The following is a 25,021-nucleotide window of genomic DNA, read 5'->3' on the forward strand; positions in this document are numbered from 1 at the left end:
TTGCAGTCAAGGGCACATGCTTGATCCCCATTGTAGGGCATGTAGAAGGCAGCTAATCAATGATTCTCTCTCATCATTGATGTTTCATTGATGTTTCTATCTCTCTCTCCCTCTCCCTTCCTCTCTCTCCTCCCTTCCTCTCTGAAATCAATAAAAATATGTTAAAAAAAAATCCTTTGTGGAAGAAAACCTGATTGCTTGTCTAGCCACCTTCCAACTCCCTTTCCACAGTTTTATGTGAAACTGGAAATTCAGAGCCTTTGACACAAGGTTACAGGTTCAAGAATTATGTGGTTGTTGTGAACTTGTCCTTTCTCTCTTCCTTCCCACAGCATTCCTTCAGCAGCACTTGATTTACTGGACCACATGCTGACACTAGATCCTAGCAGACGTTGCACAGCTGAGCAGACCCTACAGAGTGACTTCCTTAAAGATGTCGACCCCAGCAAAATGGATCCTCCAGAGTAAGTGCTGATGGATCCTCCATGTAGTGACCTTAAACCTCCTTCTCAAGCCTAGGAGATGAGAAACTCAAAGTAATAGACATTTAAGAGGAACTGCAAATGGTCCTATGCCAAATGGAGCGGTATCCTCAAATAGGGTTATGACTGGTAAGAGCTTTTATTGCTCTATGTTGTGTGTTTTTTAAAAAACAAGGCATAGATTTAGATATGATATTTGTTCTAATTTGACTCAAGCTATCTTGTGTTCCTGGATCCCAGCATATTTTCATATAGAGCCTCTTTGAACATATTTCTTCTAGTTTTTGCTATTAACTATTCCATCTGCTTGAATCCCCTATGTCTATGGTGACCATGTATATTCCACACTTACAAGGACAGTGCTAATTTTAAGTTTGTATCACTGTCAGGTCAGATGTCCTGAGTTTAGAAAATGCAGTCTTTGAAGGTGTCTCTCTTTCATTAGACTTTTATGAATTTCCTTATTCTCCAAGATCCTCAGAGTTCTACAGTCACATCTCACATTCTGGCAAATAAGTCTCTTCACATTTATCACTGACAGCATTTTCGGACATTTCTTCTTTACAGAAAGACTACCTTAAAGAAATGAATGGAATGTTAGTACATGAGTAGGTACTAACTACAAATCTGATTGTTCCAAAGAAATTTACTGCACTAAAATTTTGATACATAAATATTGATTGAAATACATAAAGCATTTTACTGAAATTTGGGGACTCTTGCCATAGAGAGATTTTTGGTTATGGTAATCCTTATTGTAGTAAGATTTGACCTACTAGGACTGTTTGCATTATCATGGGAAAGTCTGAAAATATATTAAAATATTTTAATAAACCCTATAAATGAAAATATCCAGTAAAGGAAATTCAGTGGGCAGAAAGAAGAAGTTTTGTTTTGTTTTTATCTTCACAGACCAAGTAACACATAAATTGATTTTACACAGAGGGGATTTCATCATGATATGCTTATGTTATTCCAAAATTTAAATCACCACTTTGCCTGGACTCTTTGTAGCTATTAACAAGCCAATCATCTCCGTGCTATTTATTCCCAACTGAAACTTGACCAATAAAGTTCTCTTTTATTCTTGTTATATCAAGCAAGAACTATAAGACTTAACTACTTGGCAGGAGTATGAGCATTTTTATAGCAGGTGTTGTCTCTGATATTAGCAAAATCCTCATTCTCACTGTAGAAGTCTTTTAGGCTTTTGGACTTCTACTTCCTCAGACTATTATATGCCATGATTCCTTTTACACTATTACTATTTATTTACTAACTTCTCTGGCTATTTTTATGGTTTCCTTATTCTTTCCATTTCCCACTGCTCTTTGCCTTCCCATTTTAATCCCTCTTTCTTCGGTTTACTCACTGCCACATTCCCACACACATTTCCCCTTTGCTTTGTCTTTTTTCAGCCTCCCCCACTGGCAGGATTGTCATGAATTATGGAGTAAGAAACGGCGACGGCAGCGACAAAGTGGTGTTGTGGTAGAAGAGCCACCTCCATCCAAAGCCTCTCGAAAAGAAACTACCTCAGGGACAGGTGCTGAGCCTGTGAAGAACAACAGCCCAGCACCACCACAGCCTGCTCCTGTCAAGGTGGAGCCTGTGGCTGGGGATACAATAGGTCAGTGCTGGGATAGAGACTTTGTGCTTCTTTTAAGCACATTTTGGCAGGTTTTAAAGGTTAAATGCAAGGATGTGTGTGTGTTTTAATTTTTAGTCAGTGAAGCATTAATAAAGAGGTTGGTGGTCTGATTATAGGGAAAAGGAGATAAACCAAGTTTTGTACCCGTGGTCTAGAACTACAATAGATGTATTTTCTATTCCTGAAGTAAGGAATACTATATCTCAGTTAGATGTAGGGTATAAATCAGTGAATTAGGTGAGCCAAATTTAATTTAAGGTTAGTTCACCATGGATCTCTAAAACATAATTTGAAGCCCTGTATATTTTGGTTTGATAATACCTTAGAAACCAATGATGTTAAGTCACAATTGCTAAATGTAGTTAGTTCTGTAGACTGTTATCTGATTTAAATATATATAAAATTGTATAATAATGAACTATTATAACAAAGTAGTTCTTCTGCGGGAACAATAATTTTTCTGAACTATAGATATTTTTTCCTTGGCTCACTTTCCCTTCCCTGTCCACCTACAACAGTAATTTTCAATGCTGACTACACATTAGAATCATCCAGGAAGCTTTAAAAATAAACACCCCTGAATAATTGCCAGATTTCTAGGGATAAATAAAGGTTAAATGAAATAACTTTAAAAAAAATATATATATATATATATATATATATATATATATATATATAATATATATTTTTAATGGATTTTTTTAACAGAGGAAGGAAGGGGAGGAGGGATAGAGGAGTTTAGAAAACATTGATGAGAGAGAAACATCAATCAGCTGCCTCCTGCACACCCCCCACTGGGGATGTGCCCGCAACCAAGGTACATGCCCTTGACAGGAATCGAACCTTGGACCCTTCAGTCTGCAGGCTGACGCTCTATCCACTGAGCCAAACCAGTTAGGGCTAAATGAAATAACTTTTACTTACAATACAGAGATATTTGAGTTAGTCCATGAATTTTTACTTATTTTTAGAACTTTAAAAAAAAATGCTTTTATTGATTTTTAGAGAGAGAGGAAGGGAGAGATAGAAACATTGATCGGCTGCCTCCTGCACGCCTTCTACTGGGGATTGAGTCTGCAACCCGGGCATGTGCCCTTACTGGGAATCGAACTAGTGACCTCTTGGTGCATGGGACGCTCAACCAACTGATCCACACCAGCCGGGCGAGTCCATGCATTTTTAAGCAATAATATAAAGAAGAACAAAATGTGGCCCTGGCTGGGTAGCTCAGTTGGAGTATCATCCCAAGGTTGTGGGTTCCATTCCTAGATGGAGCACATGCAACCAATGAGTGCATAGATGGGTAGAGTAGCAGATCCATGTTTCTCTCTCCCTCTCTCCCCTCCTCCTCTTCCTCCTATTCCCTCTCTCTAAAGTCAGTAAATTAAAATAAAAGAATAGCAAATTGTGTCATGACGATTTGAGGCATGAAAAATGAGACATTTTTAATGAAATTTCATTCACTGGATATTATAAGTTGCTATTGCCAATTGAAGAATGCAGAGGTCTTTGCCCTGCCTCATCCTCTTATATTGTCTTCACTCTCTCTCCACAGGCCTTGGTGACATCACACAACAATTGAATCAAAGTGAATTGGCAGTATTATTAAATCTGCTGCAGAGCCAAACTGACCTGAGCATCCCTCAAATGGTACAGCTGCTTAACATCCACTCCAACCCTGAGATACAGCAGCAGCTGGAGGCCCTGAACCAATCTATCAGTGCCCTAACAGAAGCCACTTCCCAGCAGCAGGACTCAGAGCCCATGGCCCCAGAGGAATCTGTGAAGGAGGCACCCCCAGCTTCAGTGGTCCAGCCTTCAGCAGAACAGAAGACCCCTGAAGCTTCAAGCACACCAGCTGACATGCAGAATATGTTGGCAGTTATCTTGAGTCAGCTGATGAAAACCCAGGAGCCAGCAGGCAACCTGGAGGAAAACAACAGTGACAAGAACAGTGGGCTACAGGGGCCCCGAAGAACTCCCACAATGCCACAGGAGGAGGCAGCAGGTAAACAGACCGGTCATGAATCTCATTGAGCTCAGGTGCTGTTGATCCTCTTAAAAATCTCTTTAACATTTTCTTTTTCACATCAATGGCATCGGTTTCAGTTTTTCTGTAACCTAGTCTACAGGAGAACATACCAACAAGTGATGTATTTCTTGTCTGGCTTCTTTTATTTAAATCTCAAAGCTTTTCAAAGCACCTTTTCATATACTGATTATTTTTCCATTTCTTAGGAGGTAGGTAAGTAAAGCCCCTGTGTTCTAACCCACAGAAACCACAACCATAGCTAGTGATGTATTTGAACTACTGTGTATATGGTGGCCAACTAACTCTTGAAAATCTGCCTTCCAAACAAACCATCAGATTGTGCAAATAGGCAGTGATACTCTAGTGTAGTGGATGCTGGATACCAGAGTCTTGCTTGGAAGATTTATTCAAGAAAACCCTAATAAAACGTCATTGTTATCTCATGAAGAATAATTTGGGAATATTTCTAAATAGATAACACCATACATTTATTTTTTGGGATATTTCTAAATAGATAACACCATACATTTATTTTTCAAAAATTAATAGCATATAAAAGTGATTCCTTTAAAATATGTGTTTTTGAAAGAGACAATTGAATGGATTTTAGCTTAGGAAATGATCATTATATAAAGGAAAAAAAAACTTACAAAAGGAAATACGTTTGTTATACCTTGATCTCACATGACCACAGCATGCACTTTATTAGAAGGAAAAGAAGTTCTGATCAATTCTGATTCAGTCTGTTTGCAAAATCTTTATTTATCTAAAAGTGTTTTCAACTCCTTGGAAATTTTTGCTGTCCATGAAGAGCCCATGAATTGGGGAATGAGAAGAGGTACAAGGGTTGAAGAAATTCACTAACCTTCAACTTCAGGGTCCTGCATTCACATTTCATATGGGATGGTGCAGAAAGTATATGCCTTATTTCCACTGGTATAGAGTCAAATATAGAAGCTACTTTTCATATGTAAAGCTTTTTAAAACTGGAAGATAACATAAATAAAATTAGCCCTTATATTTTACAGATAGGGAAACTGCAATCCAGCAAATTTAAATTAGCCTGCTTATTTAAAAAAAAAAAAGCCTGTTGATGGTCCCACTGCTGGAACCATATTATTGGCAGAGCCAGAATTTAGAACTTGTGTACCCTTTTAATGTGTTTCTTAATTCACTTTGCTATTCTGTCATCTGATTTCAGTTGACTCCAGGACATGGAATAACAGAGAAAGCTAATCTAGAATTAAAGGAGGCCTCTTTGTATCATCTCTCATACCCCCGCAAAAAAAGAAAAAAAAAGAAAAAGAAAAAATAGCTATAATCAAAATACCTGAAAGAAATGGTTCAAATTAAATAGCATAATGATTGAAAGAAATTCACTCAATAATTGAGCCAACAAGCTATCAGCTAAATGATGAAATTGAACCAAAATTAAGGCCTAGCCTATGGTAAAAAATTGTTGAATTTACTTTTCAGAGGAGAATAAAAATGGCACTCCTAATTATTAGTCACCCCTGGATTAACCAGCTGGTGTCTCCTGTGTCTCTCCTGTTGTTCCTCCCCTGCTGCCTCTTGCGGCCATTTTACTGTTCATTAGTTCTTCCACCAGAGGGCAGACTAAATAAGCTGCAGAAGGTGAAAATCTATCACTTTGGCTACTGTTTGGCGTCTCTATACTTGTTGGGAAAGGGTTATGGTTGAAAACTGATGAGTCAAATAAAGTTTTAAAGTTATTTGTACCTTTCATTAACACCTCCTTCCATTAGTACAGACTGTTAAAGATTGGCAATATTGTTAACACTAAATTTTACAACAGTATGATATTTTAAATGTGATCTTTATTTTTAATTCCTTTAAGAAGTTTTATTAGTCCTGGGTGGGTGGCTTAGTTGGTTGGAGGTCATCCTGTACACAAAAAGTCGTGGGTTCGATTCCTGGTCAGGGCACGCGCCTAGGTTACAGGTTCATATGGGAGGCAACCAATCGATATTTCTCTTCTCTCTCTCTCTCTCTCTCTCTCTCTCTCTCTCTCTCTCTCCCTTCTTCTCTCTCTTAAGTCAATGAAAGCGAGGATTAAAAACAAAATTTTATTAACCTTACTTTAATAGTTTTTTACAATCAATCTGCTTTTGCTACTTTGAAATAGTTTTCATCCTCATACATGTAAAAAATTTGAGCTCAAAATATGACTTTATATTATTGAAACAACGAGGCTAATTACATAAAAGACAAACTTCAAATGTGAATAGTAGTATATCTGGAAAAGTTTAAGTTTAGTTTTGCTCACTTTTGCAGTTGGGTATCTTTAAAGTCATTTTCTCTCAGCATTAAAAATAAACACATACACACACACACACACAAAAAAAAAAAAACCCACCACCAACAACCTGGTGTCTGTTTCATGTATTGTCCAAAAAATACTTTAAAAACTAATCAGTACTGTGATGTTTTTATGTAGTGAGATATGTAGCGTTGGCAGCAAAAATCTCTGAAGTCTCTAGATGTTTGTATGTAGTTCAGTTAGCTCTCCTTTTTTAGGATGTCTGCTTTTCAGGTTGTGAATTTTCCATAGCTAATTTTTTTGTCCTTAAATTCATTTTTCCTACCACCTAGTCAACCAGCCAGTGTGTCAACAAGTTACTTGAGCAGGTACTGTATATAGGGTGACCAGCTTGTCTCTGTGCAATCCTGATTTTAAAAGTGAAAGTTGGCAATTTGGGAACCCTCTCAGTCCTCGGTAAATTGGGACTGTTGGTCGCCCTTATTTGTATGTTACATAGAGCATCTGACCTCATCCTTCCACTGCATAACTTCACAATTTTGTAGTGTTTTCATCTGCATGCTCATATTTACTTTTTTATCTTTGCAAAATATAATTGTGGTAAATATGCTACCAAAATATCTAATTATAACTAAAAACTACTTTTTCCTTGTCTGAGGAATGACTTTATATTACTAGCTCAGATAATAAGAATTGACTATATGTATATTTCAAAATATAGGGAACGGAAAATCAATCATTTGGAAGATATCCCAAAACATTACGCCTTTTTTTCAGCAGTGTAACTTCCAACTCTCTAAATGTACTGTTTTGACTGTACTTGGTTTTTTTATGTTCTCAAACTCATGCCATTTTATATCTCTACCCTGCTGTCTTGGCAGGAGTTCATTTTCAGACAGTGATTGGCATGCTTGGGCAAATTTAGCCAGCAGTGGGGGGAAAAGTCTGGGGAGTTTAGAAAGACAAAGATCTTTGGAAAGACAGAGTATAATATTAGTTTAATACATTTCTAAATACTCAGTTCTTGTCACTGTCTCCAAGATAAACAGATGTTTATCAACAGCCCATTCTGCATGACATTGCTATAGTAATTTTTCTTATAGCATGGAAAAAATGCAGGAGGTTGGGAAACAAAAAAGAAAGTTATTATAGATTACTTTAGTCTTTATAATTACTATAACATAGGAAGCTGAATGACAGTATGGTGGTTAATATTCCATTCTTCAAAATGTGGTTATGGGGAGAGGGACTGAAGTTTGGAGAATCAAGTGTATATTTATACATGATGATAATGAAAGGTTTTTTACTTTATTTCATCTCTCTTGTATGTTCCTTAAGTTCTATTTCAGGTGTTAACATTATTATTAAGCATTCTGTAAAATGTGTTAGCTAAGTCCATGCAAGGTCTCCATTGTACAGCAAATATTATGTCTTAGAAATGTGACCACAGCATGTATATTGTTCCCTCTCATCTTCCTTCTTTCTACTTTATTTTCATTAATGTTTTGATTCAACAGCAAAAAGGGGCAGGAAGGCTGCCAACAGCCTACATTATTAGAACAGTTCCTTAAAGAAGGAAATGGAGGAAATCTCAGACAAAAATCAGAAAAATATTTGAAACATATGATCTTTTTACAACAGCTGTTAGATCCAGAATGCAACTGTTTTGCTTTTAATCACTTGATTTTATTTATAAATTGAAATTTCCTGATCCCAAGATTTTATTCTTTATATATATTTGGTTACTTGTATTGATATATGTTTATGTTGGGTAGTATTTGTGTGTGTGTGAGTGTGTGTATGTATGTATGTGTTTATAATCACATGTGATTTTTAAGATGGTGTTAAAAGAAGTAACCCTTCCACAGCATGTCCTCCTCACATTCTTCCACCAGAGAAGAGGCCCCCTGAGCCCCCTGGACCTCCACCGCCGCCACCTCCACCCCCTCTGGTTGAAGGCGATCTTTCCAGCGTCCCCCAGGAGTTGAACCCAGCCGTGACAGCCGCCTTGCTGCAACTTTTATCCCAGCCTGAAGCAGAGCCTCCTGGCCACCTGCCACATGAGCACCAGGCCTTGAGACCAATGGAATACTCTACCCGACCCCATCCCAACAGGACTTACGGAAACACTGATGGGCCTGAAACAGGGTTCAGTGCCACTGACACTGATGAACGCAACTCTGGTCCAGCCTTGACAGAATCCTTGGCCCAGACCCTGGTGAAGAACAGGACCTTCTCAGGCTCTGTGAGCCACCTTGGGGAGTCCAGCAGTTACCAGGGTACAGGGTCAGTGCAGTTTCCAGGGGACCAGGACCTCCGTTTTGCCAGGGTCCCCTTAGCATTACACTCAGTGGTCGGGCAACCATTCCTGAAGGCCGAGGGAAGCAGCAACTCTGTGGCACATGCAGAGACCAAATTGCAAAACTTTGGGGAGCTGGGGCCAGGAACCAGTGGAGCCAGCAGCTCAGGAGCAGGCCTTAACTGGGGGGGCCCAGCTCAGTCTTCTGCTTATGGAAAACTCTATCGGGGGCCTACAAGAGTCCCGCCAAGAGGGGGAAGAGGGAGAGGAGTTCCTTACTAACCCAGAGACTTGAGTGTCCGAAAGAGTCCTTCCCTGTCCATCCTCCATCCAGTCCTCTGAACCTTTAATGAAATCATTTGCCAGAGCGAGGTAATCTTCTGCATTTGGCTATTTCAAAGCTAATTCATTGTATTCCTTGCTCACTTGCTACTAAGCACGAGACATAAAATAATGATGTTGGCAGCATTTCCCCCTGGATGGGTTGGTTATAGTCAGAACATTTACTTCAGCTCTACCTAGTAAATATAAGTAGAGAATTTGGAGAGGGTCATTAAATGGAAAAGTAAATGCTTTATTAGTTCATTGCCCGCACATCTTGAGCAGAAGAAAAAGAGAACAGTTTCAGTTTTTGAAATGGCCCAGGAAGAGGCTCTTTAGGTTTTTAAAGTTTGAGGATTATTTTTCTATGTTTTGTTCTTTTGAATTTAGTTTTTTGGATTTTTTTCTTTTGTTTTTTAAAGAAAGAATAGTGTTCACAAAATTTGAGCTGCTCTTAGGCTTTTGCTGTTCGGGGCAAAGAGTGACTGACTGATTTAAATAAATGTTTCCTTCCTCTCCACCACCTCACATTTTGCTTTCAAGTAAACTCTTCTTTTTCCCCCATTGAGCATCTTTAACATTCCTTTTTTCCAAATAAATTACTCATCCTTAAGGTTTGCTCTGTTTTGGCAAAAGACATGACCCCTCTTCCTGTATAAGAAGCAGGTTGTAGAAAGTGGCATTCTTGGGCAAGTAGATAGACTTTATCCCATCTTTTTCCTTTTTTACCCCATCTTCATAGAGGTTTTCTTTGTCTCTTTTTGAGGCATTTGTTTGGAAAAAAATTAATCGTTGAGATGCCCAAGAACCTGGGATAATTCTTTACCTTTTTTGAAATAAAGGAAAGGAAATTCAAACTCCTTTTTTCTCTGTAACTCTTCAATTCTAAAATGTTATTTGTTTTTTTTAAAACCATGTTCTGATGGTGAAGTTGATTTATAAATGCAGACAGCCTAGGCCATTGCTGCTGAGTTGGGACTAGAGATGATGCCTTCAGACCTAGAGGACTAGAAAGAGCAGTTAGCATACTGTTTACACATATATTTTTATGTAAAAAAAAAACAAAACCCAAACCTTTGAAACAGAGCATTTTAATATTGTCAAAGAGAAAATAAATATCCTGAAAATACATGGAAATGTAATTAGGGTAGATATTTTTCTGAAGATATTTCAATACCTAAGTTTTAAAAAATACTTTTGAAAGAGCAGAACATAAGAAAGAACAGTATTGACATATACACATCTCTGCATGTATATCCTGCCAATTCTTTCTTTTAGGGATTTTCCTCTGGAGAGAGAGGGTTTTGGTAAAAGGGATTAAATTATGACTTCATGGCAAGTATTTTTCCTTACTATAAAGAGGAAATGGAAAAGGGAAAGGCTTTCAGGGTGGGATAACGGGAGGCTTCTCATTCTGGCTTTTGTTTCTATGTGAGTACCAGCATATAATGTGTTTTAAGAACATACACATTTATATAAATTATCTGCACAGACTTAGACATTTGTGAAAAGTAGGTTAGCTCCTTTTTTTACAAAGAAAAGGCAAATGTGCTTCAGCATCTTGAAGAATAGTTTTCAGAACTCAAGTGAAGTTTCATGTTTCAATGCCAAGTTCTTATATTAAAAAATTAAAAGACTACTTGTAAGAGAAAGATGCACTAATAAAAAACTTTAGAGAAATGAAAGAAGAACCCTCTTCAGATACTTACATGAAGATTATTTTTCCCTGTCACCGAAATAGGTAGATTCCTGGTGTGTGTATTTCTTTATTCTTTGGGTTTTGGTCTGGCCTTGCCCTCAGGGCCAAACATTGATGAGAAAGAACCTATTAGCCATTTTGGCTTTGATGGCTTTTTATACCAATATGTCCAATTAGATTTGCTAGGTTCACTGACATGGTATTGGTATGTTGCATTAAAGTTCATCTAAACTTTTTTTTTTCTTCAAGATTTTGTATTGATGTTTAGAGAGGAAGGGAGAAGGAGAAAGAGAAACATCAATTGGCTGCCTCTTTCACGACCCCCAACTGGGGATCGAGTCCACAACCTGGGCATGTGCCCTGACTGGGAATCGAAGTGGCAACCTTTTGGTGCACAGGACAATGCCCAACCAACTGAGCCACACCGGCCATGGAATCTGAATCTTTTGTCTGTTGACTTCTTAGTCCTCAAACATGGACCTTTGTATTTTAGAATATTTGAATTTGAGGCATTGAGCCACACTTTCCCAGTTTTGATTAAAGAACTCAGAAGTACATATTCAGTGGAAAAAAAAATTGGTTTCCCATCAAATATGAATAAAATTTTCTATACATTTTATATTTTGATTATCAACAGTCATCAATAATACTTCTTTCTTCCCCTTATCACCCCTTATTTTTAATTATGCCAAATATTCTAAATGATATGCTTATGTCTCCATCATTCCCTGCTACTAGGGAAGGGGGTGAGTGTATGTGTGTGTGTATGTGTATGATCCCATCTCAACCCCAGACCCCCATTTTGGGAGTTTAATCTTTAAAATGGAAAAAAAAAAAGTTTGGTAATTTTGACTATTTCTAAAAGCAGAGGAAGAAAGGAACTCACTTAAATATCCTGGAATCTGTGGAGGAAGAAAAGGTATTTGTTAATTTTTCAGCTGTGTGATCTATAAACATAATGGAAGTAAAGGTTTGGCAGAATTTCAGCTTGACTATTAGAAAACTATAAATTTAAATAATTATATTCAAAAGTGGTTTTAAGTATTGTACCATGGGAGGTATTAAGTCCATTAAATACATTATTTTGAACAGATGAGAAATCTGATTCTGTTCATGAATGAGGCAAAACTGGTTTGACCGTAGTTATTTTTGTGGTTTTGAAAACAAATTTGCTTGATCCAGTTTCCTTAGTTTTTTCAACTTTCTATAGGAATGATAAGGATTTGAAAATGACATCAGATCTATATGTTTAAAAGCAAGGCAGTTAGCACAAATTTGTAAGTAGGACTTCTGTTAGCTTATGCCATAGACATCATCCAACCACTTGTGTGTGTGTGTGTGTGTGTGTGTGTGTATATATATATGTATATACATGTGTGTGTGTGTATATATATATACATATATATATATATATAATATGCATATATAGTTACAGTACTAAAATGGTTACTAGCAGGTTTTGAGAGAGAGTGCTATATCAGAAAAGTGTCAGTTGCCACCTCATTCTCCCTGATTTAGGTTCCTGACACTGTATTCCTTTCTCTCTTGTTTTTGCCCCCCATCGGGTATACCTTGTCTGTGTACAGATATTTTGTAATATATTAATTTTTTTCTTTGAGTTTATAAAAATGGAAAGTGGAGATTGGAAAATTAAATATTTCCTGTTACTATATCACTTGCTCCATTGCATTTACTTCTTAATCTGTTACCTCTGAGCAAACCCAATTAGGTATGAAAGGCATTTTTCCCCCTCCACTTTATCGTAGGGGTTCTTTGTCGCAGAATCACTGCAGATTCATAAACTACCAAAATAAAAGTCCTCACGGTTTAAAGAGGTGTTTCAAAACACAAGACTAGGAACAAGAAAATTTTAAAAGTTGGGGAAAACTGTAAGATGTCATTTTTTAAAAAGTAGAAAACAGTTACACAAATAATGGCAGTCCTAGGCTATCAAAAACGTTGAGCTTCATGTACCCTGACTCCTCCTGAAGGGAGAGGTAAGTGGGTTTGAGCTCAACTGTCATCCAGGGAAGTTGGTAAGAGGGTGTTTCGATTGAAGAATAGTCTCTTAAACCAGGATCACCACCACCACCTCTGACCAGTCCTATGTTACCATGAGTAAGGTCAGCATGGGAATTAGTCTTCTAGCACTGTTGAGATTTCTGGATACATTGCCAATCCAGAAAGTTATTTGTAAGGCTAAAATTCCTGTCGTCTCCAAAATCTTTACTGAGGAGATAATTGCTCTCCCTGAATTTATAAAATTCAGGAGATAATTGCTCTCCCTTCTCTTTCATGGTTTAGGACACAGAACTAATTTTTTTCTTGTAGTATGTGTTGCATTCCTGCTAGTTGTGGTACAAGTAGGCAGAGAGCAGATAAAACCCATCAAGAGACAGAAAGGAAGAGGGGAGATATAGGTATCAGGAAATTATGAATGGGGTTAGCAATTATACAAAATTACGGGGTACACCAGAAATTAGGAAGAAATTGAATTTTCAAAAACTGGTGGTAATGAGGGTTGTCAGCTTGCTTTTGAATCCCCAAAGTCTAAGTATGTTCCCTTACCTGTGTGCTGTCCCATGTTTATCCAGAAGGAGAATGGAGAGCTCAAGGTTGTTCCAATTCCTGGAATCCTGTGTTCCTGGTTACGCTCCAAAGAAAAAGAATTCTTTTTTCAGTCTTTATATGTTTCAAATTCATGACTAGGAGTGTGAACTTCAACTTAGAATATACTCTAATAGAGTATATTGTTTCCACTCATAGCAATGGCTACCTTTTCAATTTTGGGCCTAAAGGCTGAGAACCTACTAGTAACTGGACTTTTTTTATTCCTATCACATCCAAGGCTGTTTCTAACTAGAAACCATACAGTTCAGTACCTAAATTTGTTCGGCACTATCTTTTCCCAGACAGGCATCCTTAATTGTATGGTAAGGTTAATGCCTTAAGGAAGTTAATATTTTTGGTGCTGAACTGGGATTTCCATTGTTATTTAAGATTGTCCCATAGGTTGACTGTTTTGGGATATTGAGTGAGTTCTCTATTCACAACTTCGTCACCTGAAGTGTGTGGAGTGGAAGTAGAGAGTTCCTCAAGAAAATACTTAACCATTCCAAGGCAGAGATGGAACTGCTATGTCTCTGGTTGTCCTGAGGGGCAAGGTGAACATTCCTGGAACATTTGGATTAATTTTACTGTCCAGGTGTAGCATTTCTCACAGCCTTAGGAATACTTTCACGTTAGTTTACTCCAAGCCAGGGTTGAGACTTTGGGGGAAGTATGACACCTGAAGGAATTACTAGTGATACTCTACTACTCACCATATGCAGCTGTCTCTCCATCTCCAGTCCACCTACTTCTTCTGATTTACTATTTTTCTCTCTTTTCCCTACTCACTACCCAACTCACATGTGTCAGGCCTTACCAGAGGTATTGATTGCTTAACTTGTCAGAGTATTTAGAGTGATGGCCACTTCACAGTTTTGAAGGATAAGGAGAGGCAATTCAGAAGACAAATGTCTCTTCCAGATCCTCAACTTTTGGGGTGAAAAATGAGGGAGAACGCAAAATAACCATGCTTTTTTATTGTTAGCTGTGAAAGGAGCTTTTAACTTATGTTGTGTGGGGTACAAGAAGTTTTTTATTTCTTACTAGTCTGGGAAAGAGGGAATCTCAACCTTCACTTATCCTCTCCCATCATAGCCTGAGACTTGCTTTTACTGATGACATTTCTACGCTCAGTTGGCAGATGGTGTCTGTGGGAAGTAAGGCTTGGTGAGAAGAGGGCCCTGCTATCCATGAGAAAGCAGATGAGGGCTGCCTTGATGCCCTGATGATAATCACTGTGGTGGCAAAACGCTTTGGCCACTGGATTGTCTCATTATATCTCTATTTAAAAAATTAGTAGTACAAGCTTGAGAGAAAGAGGCTGATGAAAAGTTAGTCTTGAATACTCTCTAGATGATTAGTTAGCAAAGTTTTCTGAATATACAGTCCTCAGCTATAGCATACTTCTCTGGAATAAGAGGGTATAGCCATGAAGTAAATTAACTTAGACATAGGTTCCCTAGGACCTAGAATAGATGGATTTTTGGATGTTTTGTTCTGTCATGGCTGTAAACTGGAGATAATGTTGATAGTCCTAAAGGAGTAAAGGCCATTTTATCCAAACCAAACCATCCATGAGGAGGAAGCATAGAGAGACCTTAAAAAGGCTACCACATAACAGTCATAGCTAAGTGAAGAAGGAAGCCTGGGTCTTGGAGGAGGGTGTCTTCTTCCTTACTTTAAGGCAGCGGCCCCCAATCTTTTGGACCTCACAGACCACCAGTGGTCCACAGACCAGCGGTTGGCGACCGCTGCTTTAAGGAGCCTATCAGATGGGCTGTCTCAAGAGGATCCTTCTCCCTCCTGTGTCTCAGAACTACAACACTGCGAAATGAGGGTGCCCTTGGTGAGGATCAGCTTGTAGGCAGACAACCACCCCAAGTTTAATGCAATTTTGAATGCTTTTGGCCCTGGGGAAAAGAGCCTGAATTCAAAGACAGAAAGCTTAGGAGCCTGATCCCTTTTATAAATTCAGGAACTTCTGAGTTTGGCCTTGTACCAGTGCTTGCAATTTCTGTTTAGGGACCAAAGGTTTCATATAAGGAGAAACAATATGAGGAGATGGAGAGAAGGAGAGAACTAGACCAATCTCCTGGCTGAGCTGTAGAAAGAGACTTAGGGTATAATCGCTTATAAAGAAAAATAGGGCTATAGGTGGGAGGAAAAATTATGGTTGGGCTAGTGAAAGTTTGGGGATAATGCCTTAAAGGTTCACAGTTTCAGGGAGGCCTCATTAAAGCATCACTGTGAGCAACAGTTTTACCTTTAAGGGTGGAGGTTGGGCCTAGAACCCTTGGTCTGGGAGATGTTATGAAAACATTTTCATTAGGGAAGCTAGATTATATTAAGCAAATAACATATAGGGACATTTTGCTTAGCACTGCTATCTACATAGTTCAAGAGAGAAACTCAGGAATAAGGAAGGAATGATATGGATGCATCACATTAAAAAGTTGTTTGTATTTTTGGAGTTTTAAAACTGCAAGTGATTTTTGTTTGTTTGTAGTTTTAGGTCAACCTGGACACTAGTATTATTCCTCTCCCCTTCATTTTAGATCCAAGTGAAGGCAGTACATAGCTCAGCAAACTAACCAGAATGTTAGAGCTAAAGGACATTAGTTTGTTTAATTCACTGCCACTTTAGCCAGAGGGTGAAAAAACAGGCCCAGAAAGAAGAACCCTAAGGTGTTGGAAGGCCAACAGGAACTAACATTGTCAGGAAACTACTATGTGTCAGGTACTGTGCTAAGAGCTTTGCTTTTATTATCTTGATTCTTAAGCACCTGAAGCTAAGGAATGGAAAGATTAAATGGCAGATTAATCTTATTAACCGGAACATAGGTAGGAGATACACAGGAATGGCAGGTCACTTCTTCCTATCTCACCCCACAAGGCTAACCTAGAGGAAGTGAAGAATCAGGTTTGAGAGTGAGGTTAATTTAAGGAATTATTCACTGAATAGTTGAAAGAGACTCTTGAATAACTTCTCTATTCCTAGAGACCATCCCAAAAATGTAATGGTCAGAAGTAGACTAGAGGCAGGACTAGAAGATTACTATTGGCTCTTGGATTTGCATTCTAAAAAATTAGGTCATGACCTGAGAATATAGGATTAATCTTAGAAATAGGAAACAAAATGGTGCTTCTCATCCTAAGTAAAGGGGACTTCAAAGAAAGTAATGTTTATGTACTGTGAATCAAGGAGATAACCAAACTTTTCTGGTGGCTATGCTTTTTTGTTTGTTTTGCAATACACTTGGAAGTCATGAAACAATTTGTAATTCTGGAAAGACTCAGTGCCAAGTCAGTATTGGTAGGTGAAGATGACAGCCTGAAAATTGACGTTGAGAATAAGATTGTATTCCTTGTAGTTGTTTGATATATACCCCAAGAGTTATACCAGGGGGGCTGTTTCAGTGGGGAGCAATAATTCATTAGCTGAGTCATGTCTGGAATACAGGGCAACTTCTGGGGGGAAATTAGGGGAGGGCCCCATCTTTAGGAACTTTCGGGTCTAGGATAAGTCTCATAGCTGGGAAGTAGGGAATTGGTATTTATTAAGTCAGGTTATAAAATAAGTTAGTAACAGGGGAGCCAAAGTAAAGGAATAATCAGAAAATTTTTGAGTTAACCAGAGAAGATTCTTTGAAGGTAATGAAGATAGGGAACATGGAACAGAAGAGAGGAAGGTGATTAGAGAGGGGAAATTTATGGAAGAAGGTTTATGTGTGTTTTGTGCAGAGGGCTGTGAATGGACTAGTCAGAGTGGCACAGGAAGGAATATTAGGGAATGAAGTCAGAGGAACAATCTTGTTGGCCAAATGAAGAATTTAAATTTGATGTGGTTAGCAGTAACAGCAGAGCATGGTAAGATGAATATGATGTTGAAGACTTTTGCAGCTGTACTGGGTGAAGGAAGCAGGAAAGCTTGCCTAGGATATCATTTTTCTGGTTCAGATGTGAAGCCCTGAGGGCCTGCACTAGAGTAAGACTGGAATGAGAAGAAAGGAAGTGAGTCCATAGCAATGAGCAAGGCTTGATAATTTGGATGTGAGGGGAGGGATAAAAGCCTGAAGATGATGACCCCAGGACATATTTATGCTCTTGATGGTGATGAGAGCTTGGAAAGTGGTAGCTGCTTTGTTATTAAGAAGCAGGATATGTTTACTAACCTCTTGATGGGAGTCTGGTAGGGGCACCCCCCACCCCTGGAAAATAGGTGTGCATGTGATGTGTACCCAGAGGTTCACCCTCACTCTGCCCTTTTCAGATTGGAAATCAGGTAGAAGAGAGTTGCTGGGATGTGTCCTAGACTTGAAGAGTGCTATCCCACTCCGCATCTGGGAAAGAAAATACAGTTGTTTTTTCCAGTTTCTTTCCCTTTCGTGCTTTGGAAATGGGATATGACTAGCCTATGGCAGCATGTGCCTGTGGATGCACAGTTCTCTGGCTTGATTCTTGGAAGGCCTTTTTCTGTCCCTCCCTGGGGGTCATTTGTATCTCTGGTTCCTGCTCCCAGAGCCATAAAGTGGGAGCCCCCATTTATTAATTGGGTTGGGACTGGGGAGGGGGGCGGCGGGGGACTCTTTAGTGCGGCAGGCGGGGGTCTTCCCGAATGAGCCCATTAGCCAGCCCCAATGGCAGCTGAAATGGGGCTGCAGCCAAGTCCTCTTCGTTTCAAAAACCCTCCATCGCCTGCAGCAGATCAGAACAAGGCCTGCGGGAGCCCTTAGCTTCTGATTGCAGCTGTGAGGAAGGACAAAACAATTTATAGGAAGCCAAGTAGCTCCTGTCTCACTCTCTTCCTTTCTGACTTTGGGGAGGGGGAAGAGTGGGTTGTGGTGTTTCCTCCCACCATAGCTTCTTACAAGGCATATGTGGCCTAGAGTAGGAGAAGACAGGAGTGTGTGTGCGTTGATTGGACATTTATGTCGATGCTCTGAATGTGTTTACACATGTCCACACGCGGTTGTATTGGATAAGCAGCACTACTTATAGGGGCTCTCTAGGGCAAAGCCAAATGTGTGCCCAGACTCTTAAATAGTTTAGGGTGTGTGTTGTGAGGGGGCATGCTTATTATACTCTTCCCTGCCCATTACCTGCCTTGCCTCCTATCTGCTTTATCAAGATTCGTGGTTAGAGTTAGATCACCATCTTAACTAAGGGACAAACAAGTGAGTTGGGAGGCCTTCCTTTAAGCCACACTCCTTCTATTACGAAGAAAATATATTAAGGCAGCATGAGAAGACAGGAATCTGCAGGAGAGCTTCTTACTGCATTGGCCCAGAGCCGTGGCCGGCAAACCACGGCTCGCGAGCCACACGCGGCTCTTTGGCCCCTTGAGTGTGGCTCTTCCACAAAATACCATGTGCGGGCGCGCACGTACAGTGCAATTGAAACTTCGTGGCCCATGCGCGGAAGTCGGTATTTTGTGGAAGAGCCGGTATTTTGTGGAAGAGTCACAGTCAAGGGGCCAAAGAGCCTCATGTGGCTCGTGAGCCGCGGTTTGCCGACCACTGGAGAGAGAAGGTGCTAAGGGCAGGAATGTCTCACTTCCTGATGGAAAGACACTAGTGTCTTCTCCCTTATAGAATTATAAATGGCCAGAGCTGGAAAGGGACCCTAGAGGTCACCTCTCAGTTTACAGAGCAGGAAACAGTTCCTAGAGAGGGAAGTGCCTTGCCCACGGTTTCATAGTGAGGTAGTTAGTGGCATCCAGCCAAGACTGGAATCCAAGAGGCCAGAATGTTAACCAGAATTTTAGTCTGAGTATAGAGCCCCCAACTTGAAGATCACCAATTCCTGAGAGCCATGAGCTTCCTTAGGAAAGGAAGATAGGGCTGTGAGATTTTGAGAGGGGAGGGACAGATTGAGGGGAAAAGGTAAATAGGAAAAAAATTGGTAGAAACACTGAGAAAAGGCTTTATATATGTTCACCTCAAAGACTAACTTTTCAATGACCTCCATATTACACAAGTGTAATTTTTATTTAGAGTCAAGGGTTCTGATTCATTGGAAAGCACGTGACAGTCGTGGCTAAAGATCTAATGCTGTCGGAGTTACTCCAAAGTTCAAGGAGCACTTTGCCACCATCTCTGGGGGTGGGATAGTCAGAAGACCCTCAGAGGCAATGTGAGGAATTTACCCTACATCTCAGCTCAGGCTTCTTTGTATTATACAATGCAGCTGTATTAAAAAGTGAGCTCAGAAGGAAGGAAGGAGCAAAACACATCTCACCTGCTGGGAAACTAAGGAGAGTCACTGAATGAGAAGGAGGGATTATAGAACTGCAAGTAAAATGGGATATTCTCTGAGATTAATGGGAAATTGGGGGTGGGGAACTCTACTCCCCCCCACCCCTCTCCTTTTTGGGTAGTTTTGAGTTGTTGGTTTTCTTCTTCGATGGGGCAGAAGGAAGGTGGAGTGGTGCTCCACAGTGACCTAAGCCCTTAGCAGGGTACCCAATGGGCTGACCGGCACAGCAAGTTCTTTTTTTTTTTTTTTTTTAATATATTTTTTACAGAGAGGAAGGGAGAGGGATAGAGAGTTAGAAACAGCGATCAGCTGCCTCTTGTACACCTCCTACTGGGGATGTGCCCGAAATCAAGGTACATGCCCTTGGCCGGAATCGAACCTGGGACCTTTTAGTCCGCAGGCTGACGCTCTATCCACTGAGCCAAACCAGTTAGGGTGACACAGCAGGTTCTGAAGTCATCTTACTCTGGTGCTGAGACTCCCTTCCCCTCTTTGGACCTCACCGTGATGTAGCTACAAGTAGCTTCTGATGCTTATGCATATGAGCCTGGGAGCCACAGATGATCAGAGAGGGGAATGCTCAAGAGTCCCTAAGCTGGAAGCAGAATCCTGGAGGGAGAAAGGCACCACTCAGCTGCTTAGAGATAGAGTTACGGATTCAGGTCAGAGGGGCAGCAGGTCTGCAAGATGAACATTGTCTGCTGATGACAAAGAAATAGATCCTAGTACAAAGCCTTTATGTTTTCTCTATCTCACCCTAACTGACAGCATAGGAGGAATATGGAGTTGGTCCCCATGCAAATTGACCTTTAGCTAGGGCAGCGATTTTCAACTGGTGCGCTGCAAGAATGTTTCAAACATGCAATGCCTGACTTTAATCAGGGACACTGACCTCTTTGCTCTTAGATTGTAAAATTAAAAAAAAAAAATGACATCAGCCAACTCAACAATAGCCGTTTGGTGTGAATGAATCAAAATTACATCTTTTTTTGGTGGGGGGGTCAGATTGGCAAAATATATATTTTTTGGTATGCGCAGAATTTTAGTAATTAGTTTATGTGTGCCAGGAGATGAAAAGACATAAAAATCGCTGACCTAGGGAAATGTATGATGAACCTACGTGCTCAAATTCCATCATGTCTGCTGTCCTGCAAACATCTTTTCTGTCTCACAGGACCTTTTCTTGTTTGCCTCCGGGCCCTTCTTGAAGAAGCTGTTTTGGACAAAAAGAGCCTTGAGTTCAAGCTGATGATCTGATCTAAAACTAAATGGCCTCCTCCCGTCACCTTGCATTAACTTTGCTTTCACCTTGAACCTTCATTGCCCTTTATAATTCTGAGTTTCATGGCTTCTATTTCTATTGAGTTCTTAACTTACCTCTTAAATATAGGAACCATGGTTTTTATTTTATCAGACTGGGCACTAGTTCCCTGGAGGTAGGACTCTTAGAACCATTAAAACTCTGGGAGCATACTTACGGTTCATGAATCCTTCTGGGCTTCATGTTTAGGTTGGAGGGAATTAGGATAATGGTGACTGTCACCATCACTGTTACCTACTAAGGCCATGCTCCTGGGTAAAAGACCAGAGACCCTCTTTGGTATCTAGTCCCTTGTCTCATGTCTAATATAACCTGTCATTTTCTTTTACAGGTGGCCGTAGCAGCAGGAGGGATGGCCCCTGAGGAATTTGGCGAAGTACATCAGTCACCTGATATCCGGAGCCCTGGCAAATTCAGTGTCTTTCACAGACTCAAGCCAGGTAGGGATCTGGGATCTAAGGTCAATCAGAGGCCACAGGCCTGCTTTTGTAAGGGACACACACACACACACACACACACACACACACACACACACTTTCTTATTCCCAAAGATCTCAGGAGGTCTTTCCTTAGCTTTTTGTTTGACCCTATTATGGTATCCTACCTTCTGATTAACAATTTCTCCCTCCTGGCTAGAGTAGGTAACCCCCTTTATTAGCATCAGCAGTCATTTCATTCCCATTCTTTCCTCTTCGCCAGCTGTGCTAATGGATATTCCTCTATGGTGGGATGCTGATGTCGGTTACTCTCAGCCTCTCCTCTGTAACACCTGCTCCTCTCACCCACCACCTCATGTACACATAGCTCTGCCTTCTCTTTCCCGATAAGCTATGTTCTCTCCCTTTATTCTAAGTCAGGATAGGGCAGTGCTGTCCATTCTTACTGCATCTCATCAGCTTCTCCACCTCCTTCCAGGTTAGATGGGAGATCACCTATCCAAACACTGTGCTAGACACTAGAAGGAGAGGCCTACAGGCTGCTTCTCTCCATCCTCAAGGCCCAGAACTGGGCAGGTCACCAGCCTCCAGTACTCACCTCCACCTTCCTGCTGCCAGGTAGGTGTGCTCCTCTCCCTGCCCACCAACCCCAAACAGGGTCATGTTTCTCTCTGGGAGTATTTCTCTCTATTGTTAAGTATCTTCAACGAGAGGAAGCCCTTAGTGACTCAGTTCTCTGCCTTGGTGACTTCTTGCCCTAATCTTTAGTGAGAACTTCCTGTTAAGTCTCCATCCCCTTTCTGTAGTTCAGAACCATTTTTCCCATTTAGTGGGTATGGGAAGAAGTGACCAGTAAACATAGTATTTGACACTGGAAGGGAAAGGTCTACTGACAGGCAGCTTTTCTCTTGGGGTTAGAAGTCTGAAGCCCCAGATGTGTATTCTGCCCAGTGGCCTGGCATTCTTAGAGAGTATCTGGGTCTTTTGAGGAAAGGTGTTTTATCTGGTGTCCATTCCAGAGGGCAAGGATCTCAGACTCTGAAGAGTCTGTCCCTATTCATCCCCACACCTCCCCAGGAAGTGGAGAATGGATTGCTGTAGGGCAGAACCCACCACTAGGTGATACTCTGTCTTGAGCTCAGGTGGCAGCTCTTGTCTGGCGCCTGTAGAGAGTTGACAGGTGCCAGAGCCTCTCCTGCCATTGGAGGTAACGTCAGCTTACCCTTTTGACCTTAGGCCTGCCTCTTTCACACTTGCAATCCAGACAACACAGGCAGCGGGCTTAAACAAGTGCCAGCTCTGGGTAAGGTGCTCCCTCCCCTTGAGTTGGAGTTAGGATGGGGTGGATGGAGGAATAGGGCAGGTGTTAGAAAGCAGGAAATGCTCCCCGGAAGTGGTCAAGCAGTAAATATGCGTGGGATACCTTGATGGCACAGAGAGCACTAACATTTATAACACTGTCCACCTATCTGTCTTCCTGGCTGATGCCCCAAAGCTGTTTGGGCCACTTGGGCAGCTGCAGTCTTGGTTTCTGCCACACGAGGGTGCTGCTGACCAATTAAATCTCCTGCCCCTTAGCAGATAGGATTTGGGCAACTGGGGGTACCCTTTCCCTAAGATAGAGGTCAGAACGACCCCAAGAGGGCCTGAGAATAGAACCTAAGAAGCCAAAAAATTCTAAGTGCCACTTGTTCTTCCTTAAAAATGGCCTGAGACCTTGAACAGTTTGCCCTGGTGACCTGATTCTCAGTATGTTCCCAGCTGAACTTGGGAAGCCCCCCCCTAGCTATAGGCACTGAACAACTTGCATAGGTGCTTCTCTCCCTCAGGGTGTAGCATCTCCAGCTGTCCACTCCACTGTCTCCCTGCTTCTGAGACAGTCACTTTTTAGCCCAGAGCATGGGGCTACCTGTGCTTTTCAGAGAAAAAAAAATCTTACAGTTGTTTTAAGAGAAGTAGCTTTGTTAGTGAGAGAGTGTTGGAGAGAGGACCTAGAAGACAGAGTGTGGGAAAATTCAGCCTTCTGTGCCCCCAGCACAAACCTGCAGAGCTCAAGATGGTCTGATAGTTATTTGCAGCCTGAGTGGGTGGAGGATACCCCAGGACACCCCAGGGCTCTGGGCCAAAAAAGGTGTCAGAAAGCAGGATGGGGAGGGAGGCTGCTTTGGCCCATGAGCCTCATACTGACCTCACACCATGTAATGGCTCTGCTAGGGAATTCAAGTGGCCATGGAGCCCTTATGGGGATGAGGCACCACACAATTGCTCCTCAGTCTCCATGAGCCCTTCCAGGCTGAACAGGCTAAGGGAGATGACAGAGGTTCTGCTCCTCCCTCCTACCCCCTGCCCGAGGGCCCCTCCCCAGGAGGACAGCTTGATTAAACAGTCGGTGCTGCTGGAATTACTGCACAGCTGGCGCTCCCCCCAGCACCCCGAGCAGAGCAGCAGCGCAGATTAAAATCTCCAATTAGCGTTAAAGTGAAGTGAGGAGGTACTGAGGCTGCCAAGGAGGCCAGGCGGGGGCCCTGAGTCGGCAAACCACCCCCATTCCTGCCTGGGTTCTGAGTGCCACCCTTAGTCATCCCTTCTTTCCTAGCTCCTCTCCCAACAGCTCTTGGTGCCCGGTAGCTTGGCATTGCCTGGGGGCAGAGGACTTTACCAGGAGTGGGGAAGGGGTACATGCTGACAAAATGCTGGGGACATAGTAAGTGTGGAAGAGAATGAGAGTTATCAGTGCTCATCAAGGGAGATACTCTACTCACAGCCTGCCAGGTAGCCAGGTCAAGGTGCCTTCACAATACTGCTGTTTCTTTTTGCCTAGAGAAAGGGCAAACAGAACAAGTCTTTTCAGACACTCTTATCTATAAGGTGCTGGGGATGTAGTGCCAACACCGTTGTTCATCCTTGTATATTTTATCCCATCTGACCCATTTGCTCCCACCCAAATTATGGCTCCTCCCTCCCACCCTCCCTCCATTCTTTTCTCAGTTTTCCTGTGGGCAGGGGTAGGCACAGCCTGGCTTGGGAACATTGCCATGCCCTGCCACCTGGGTCCCAGCCGCCTCTTCTTTATTTTCTTTGCAATGTCAGGAAGAGCAGTGATATGCCAAGAATGGAGGCCTCAGACTCTCCCAACCCCTGAACATCACCCCCCACCACCACCACCTAAGGGCTCTCTACCATTTACACTTCTGCCCTTCACCCACGAAGCCCAGAAGGAGGGCAGCACAGCTAGCCATGCCCTTTGACTTCCTCTGCCCCTTTAAGGGAAATGGAAGTGGGTACCCAGCTGACTGAACCTACTCACACCTCCAGAAATTAGACACCAGGGCACAGTGCCACCCTCCCAGGCTGGCACATGCTACCCTGGCAGCGGTTCAAATAGTAACCCCCCCACTGCCATACCCCCACCCCTATGTCTTCCTCTTCTCTCTCCCTTGTTCTTCCTCTCTCTCTTTCCCTTTTTTTTTCTCAGCTCAAAGCACAGCTGAGCCTTAAGGGGGGCGGGGGGACCAAGCTGGGGCAAGGGGGGTGGAGAGCTCCAATAGCACGTTTTCACCTGCCATTTAATTGGATGTATTTTTAATTAATGGGACCTCAGGGACCAACATGAGACAATCTGATCTCTGAATA

The 25,021-nt window shown here is 41.5% G+C and overlaps 1 protein-coding gene across 22 annotated transcripts in view; it reads left to right on the forward strand.

Annotated features, from left to right (window-relative positions):
* CDK12 (cyclin dependent kinase 12) overlaps positions 1-25,021 on the forward strand; it is an 81,923-nt gene that overhangs the window by 37,003 nt on the left and 19,899 nt on the right. For 8 of the 22 annotated variants that reach the window (XR_002832138.1, XR_002832139.1, XR_002832140.1 and 5 more), the window contains exons 11-15: positions 333-464; positions 1,901-2,112; positions 3,689-4,141; positions 8,285-8,691; positions 21,283-21,391. Coding sequence is in view for 6 of the 22 variants with exons in the window: in XM_023764393.1 (XP_023620161.1) it covers positions 333-464; positions 1,901-2,112; positions 3,689-4,141; positions 8,285-9,027 (1,540 nt within the window). In the remaining 16 variants the exon portion in view is untranslated. Of the gene's footprint in view, positions 1-332; positions 465-1,900; positions 2,113-3,688; positions 4,142-8,284; positions 9,942-21,282; positions 21,392-21,866; positions 22,007-25,021 lie in introns of those variants that run through there. The other 14 variants (XR_002832146.1, XR_002832147.1, XR_002832150.1 and 11 more) reach the window with 12 other exon arrangements.

The sequence above is a fragment of the Myotis lucifugus genome, unplaced genomic scaffold (assembly GCF_000147115.1).
Source record: "Myotis lucifugus unplaced genomic scaffold, Myoluc2.0 scaffold_329, whole genome shotgun sequence".
NCBI lineage: Eukaryota > Metazoa > Chordata > Mammalia > Chiroptera > Vespertilionidae > Myotis > Myotis lucifugus.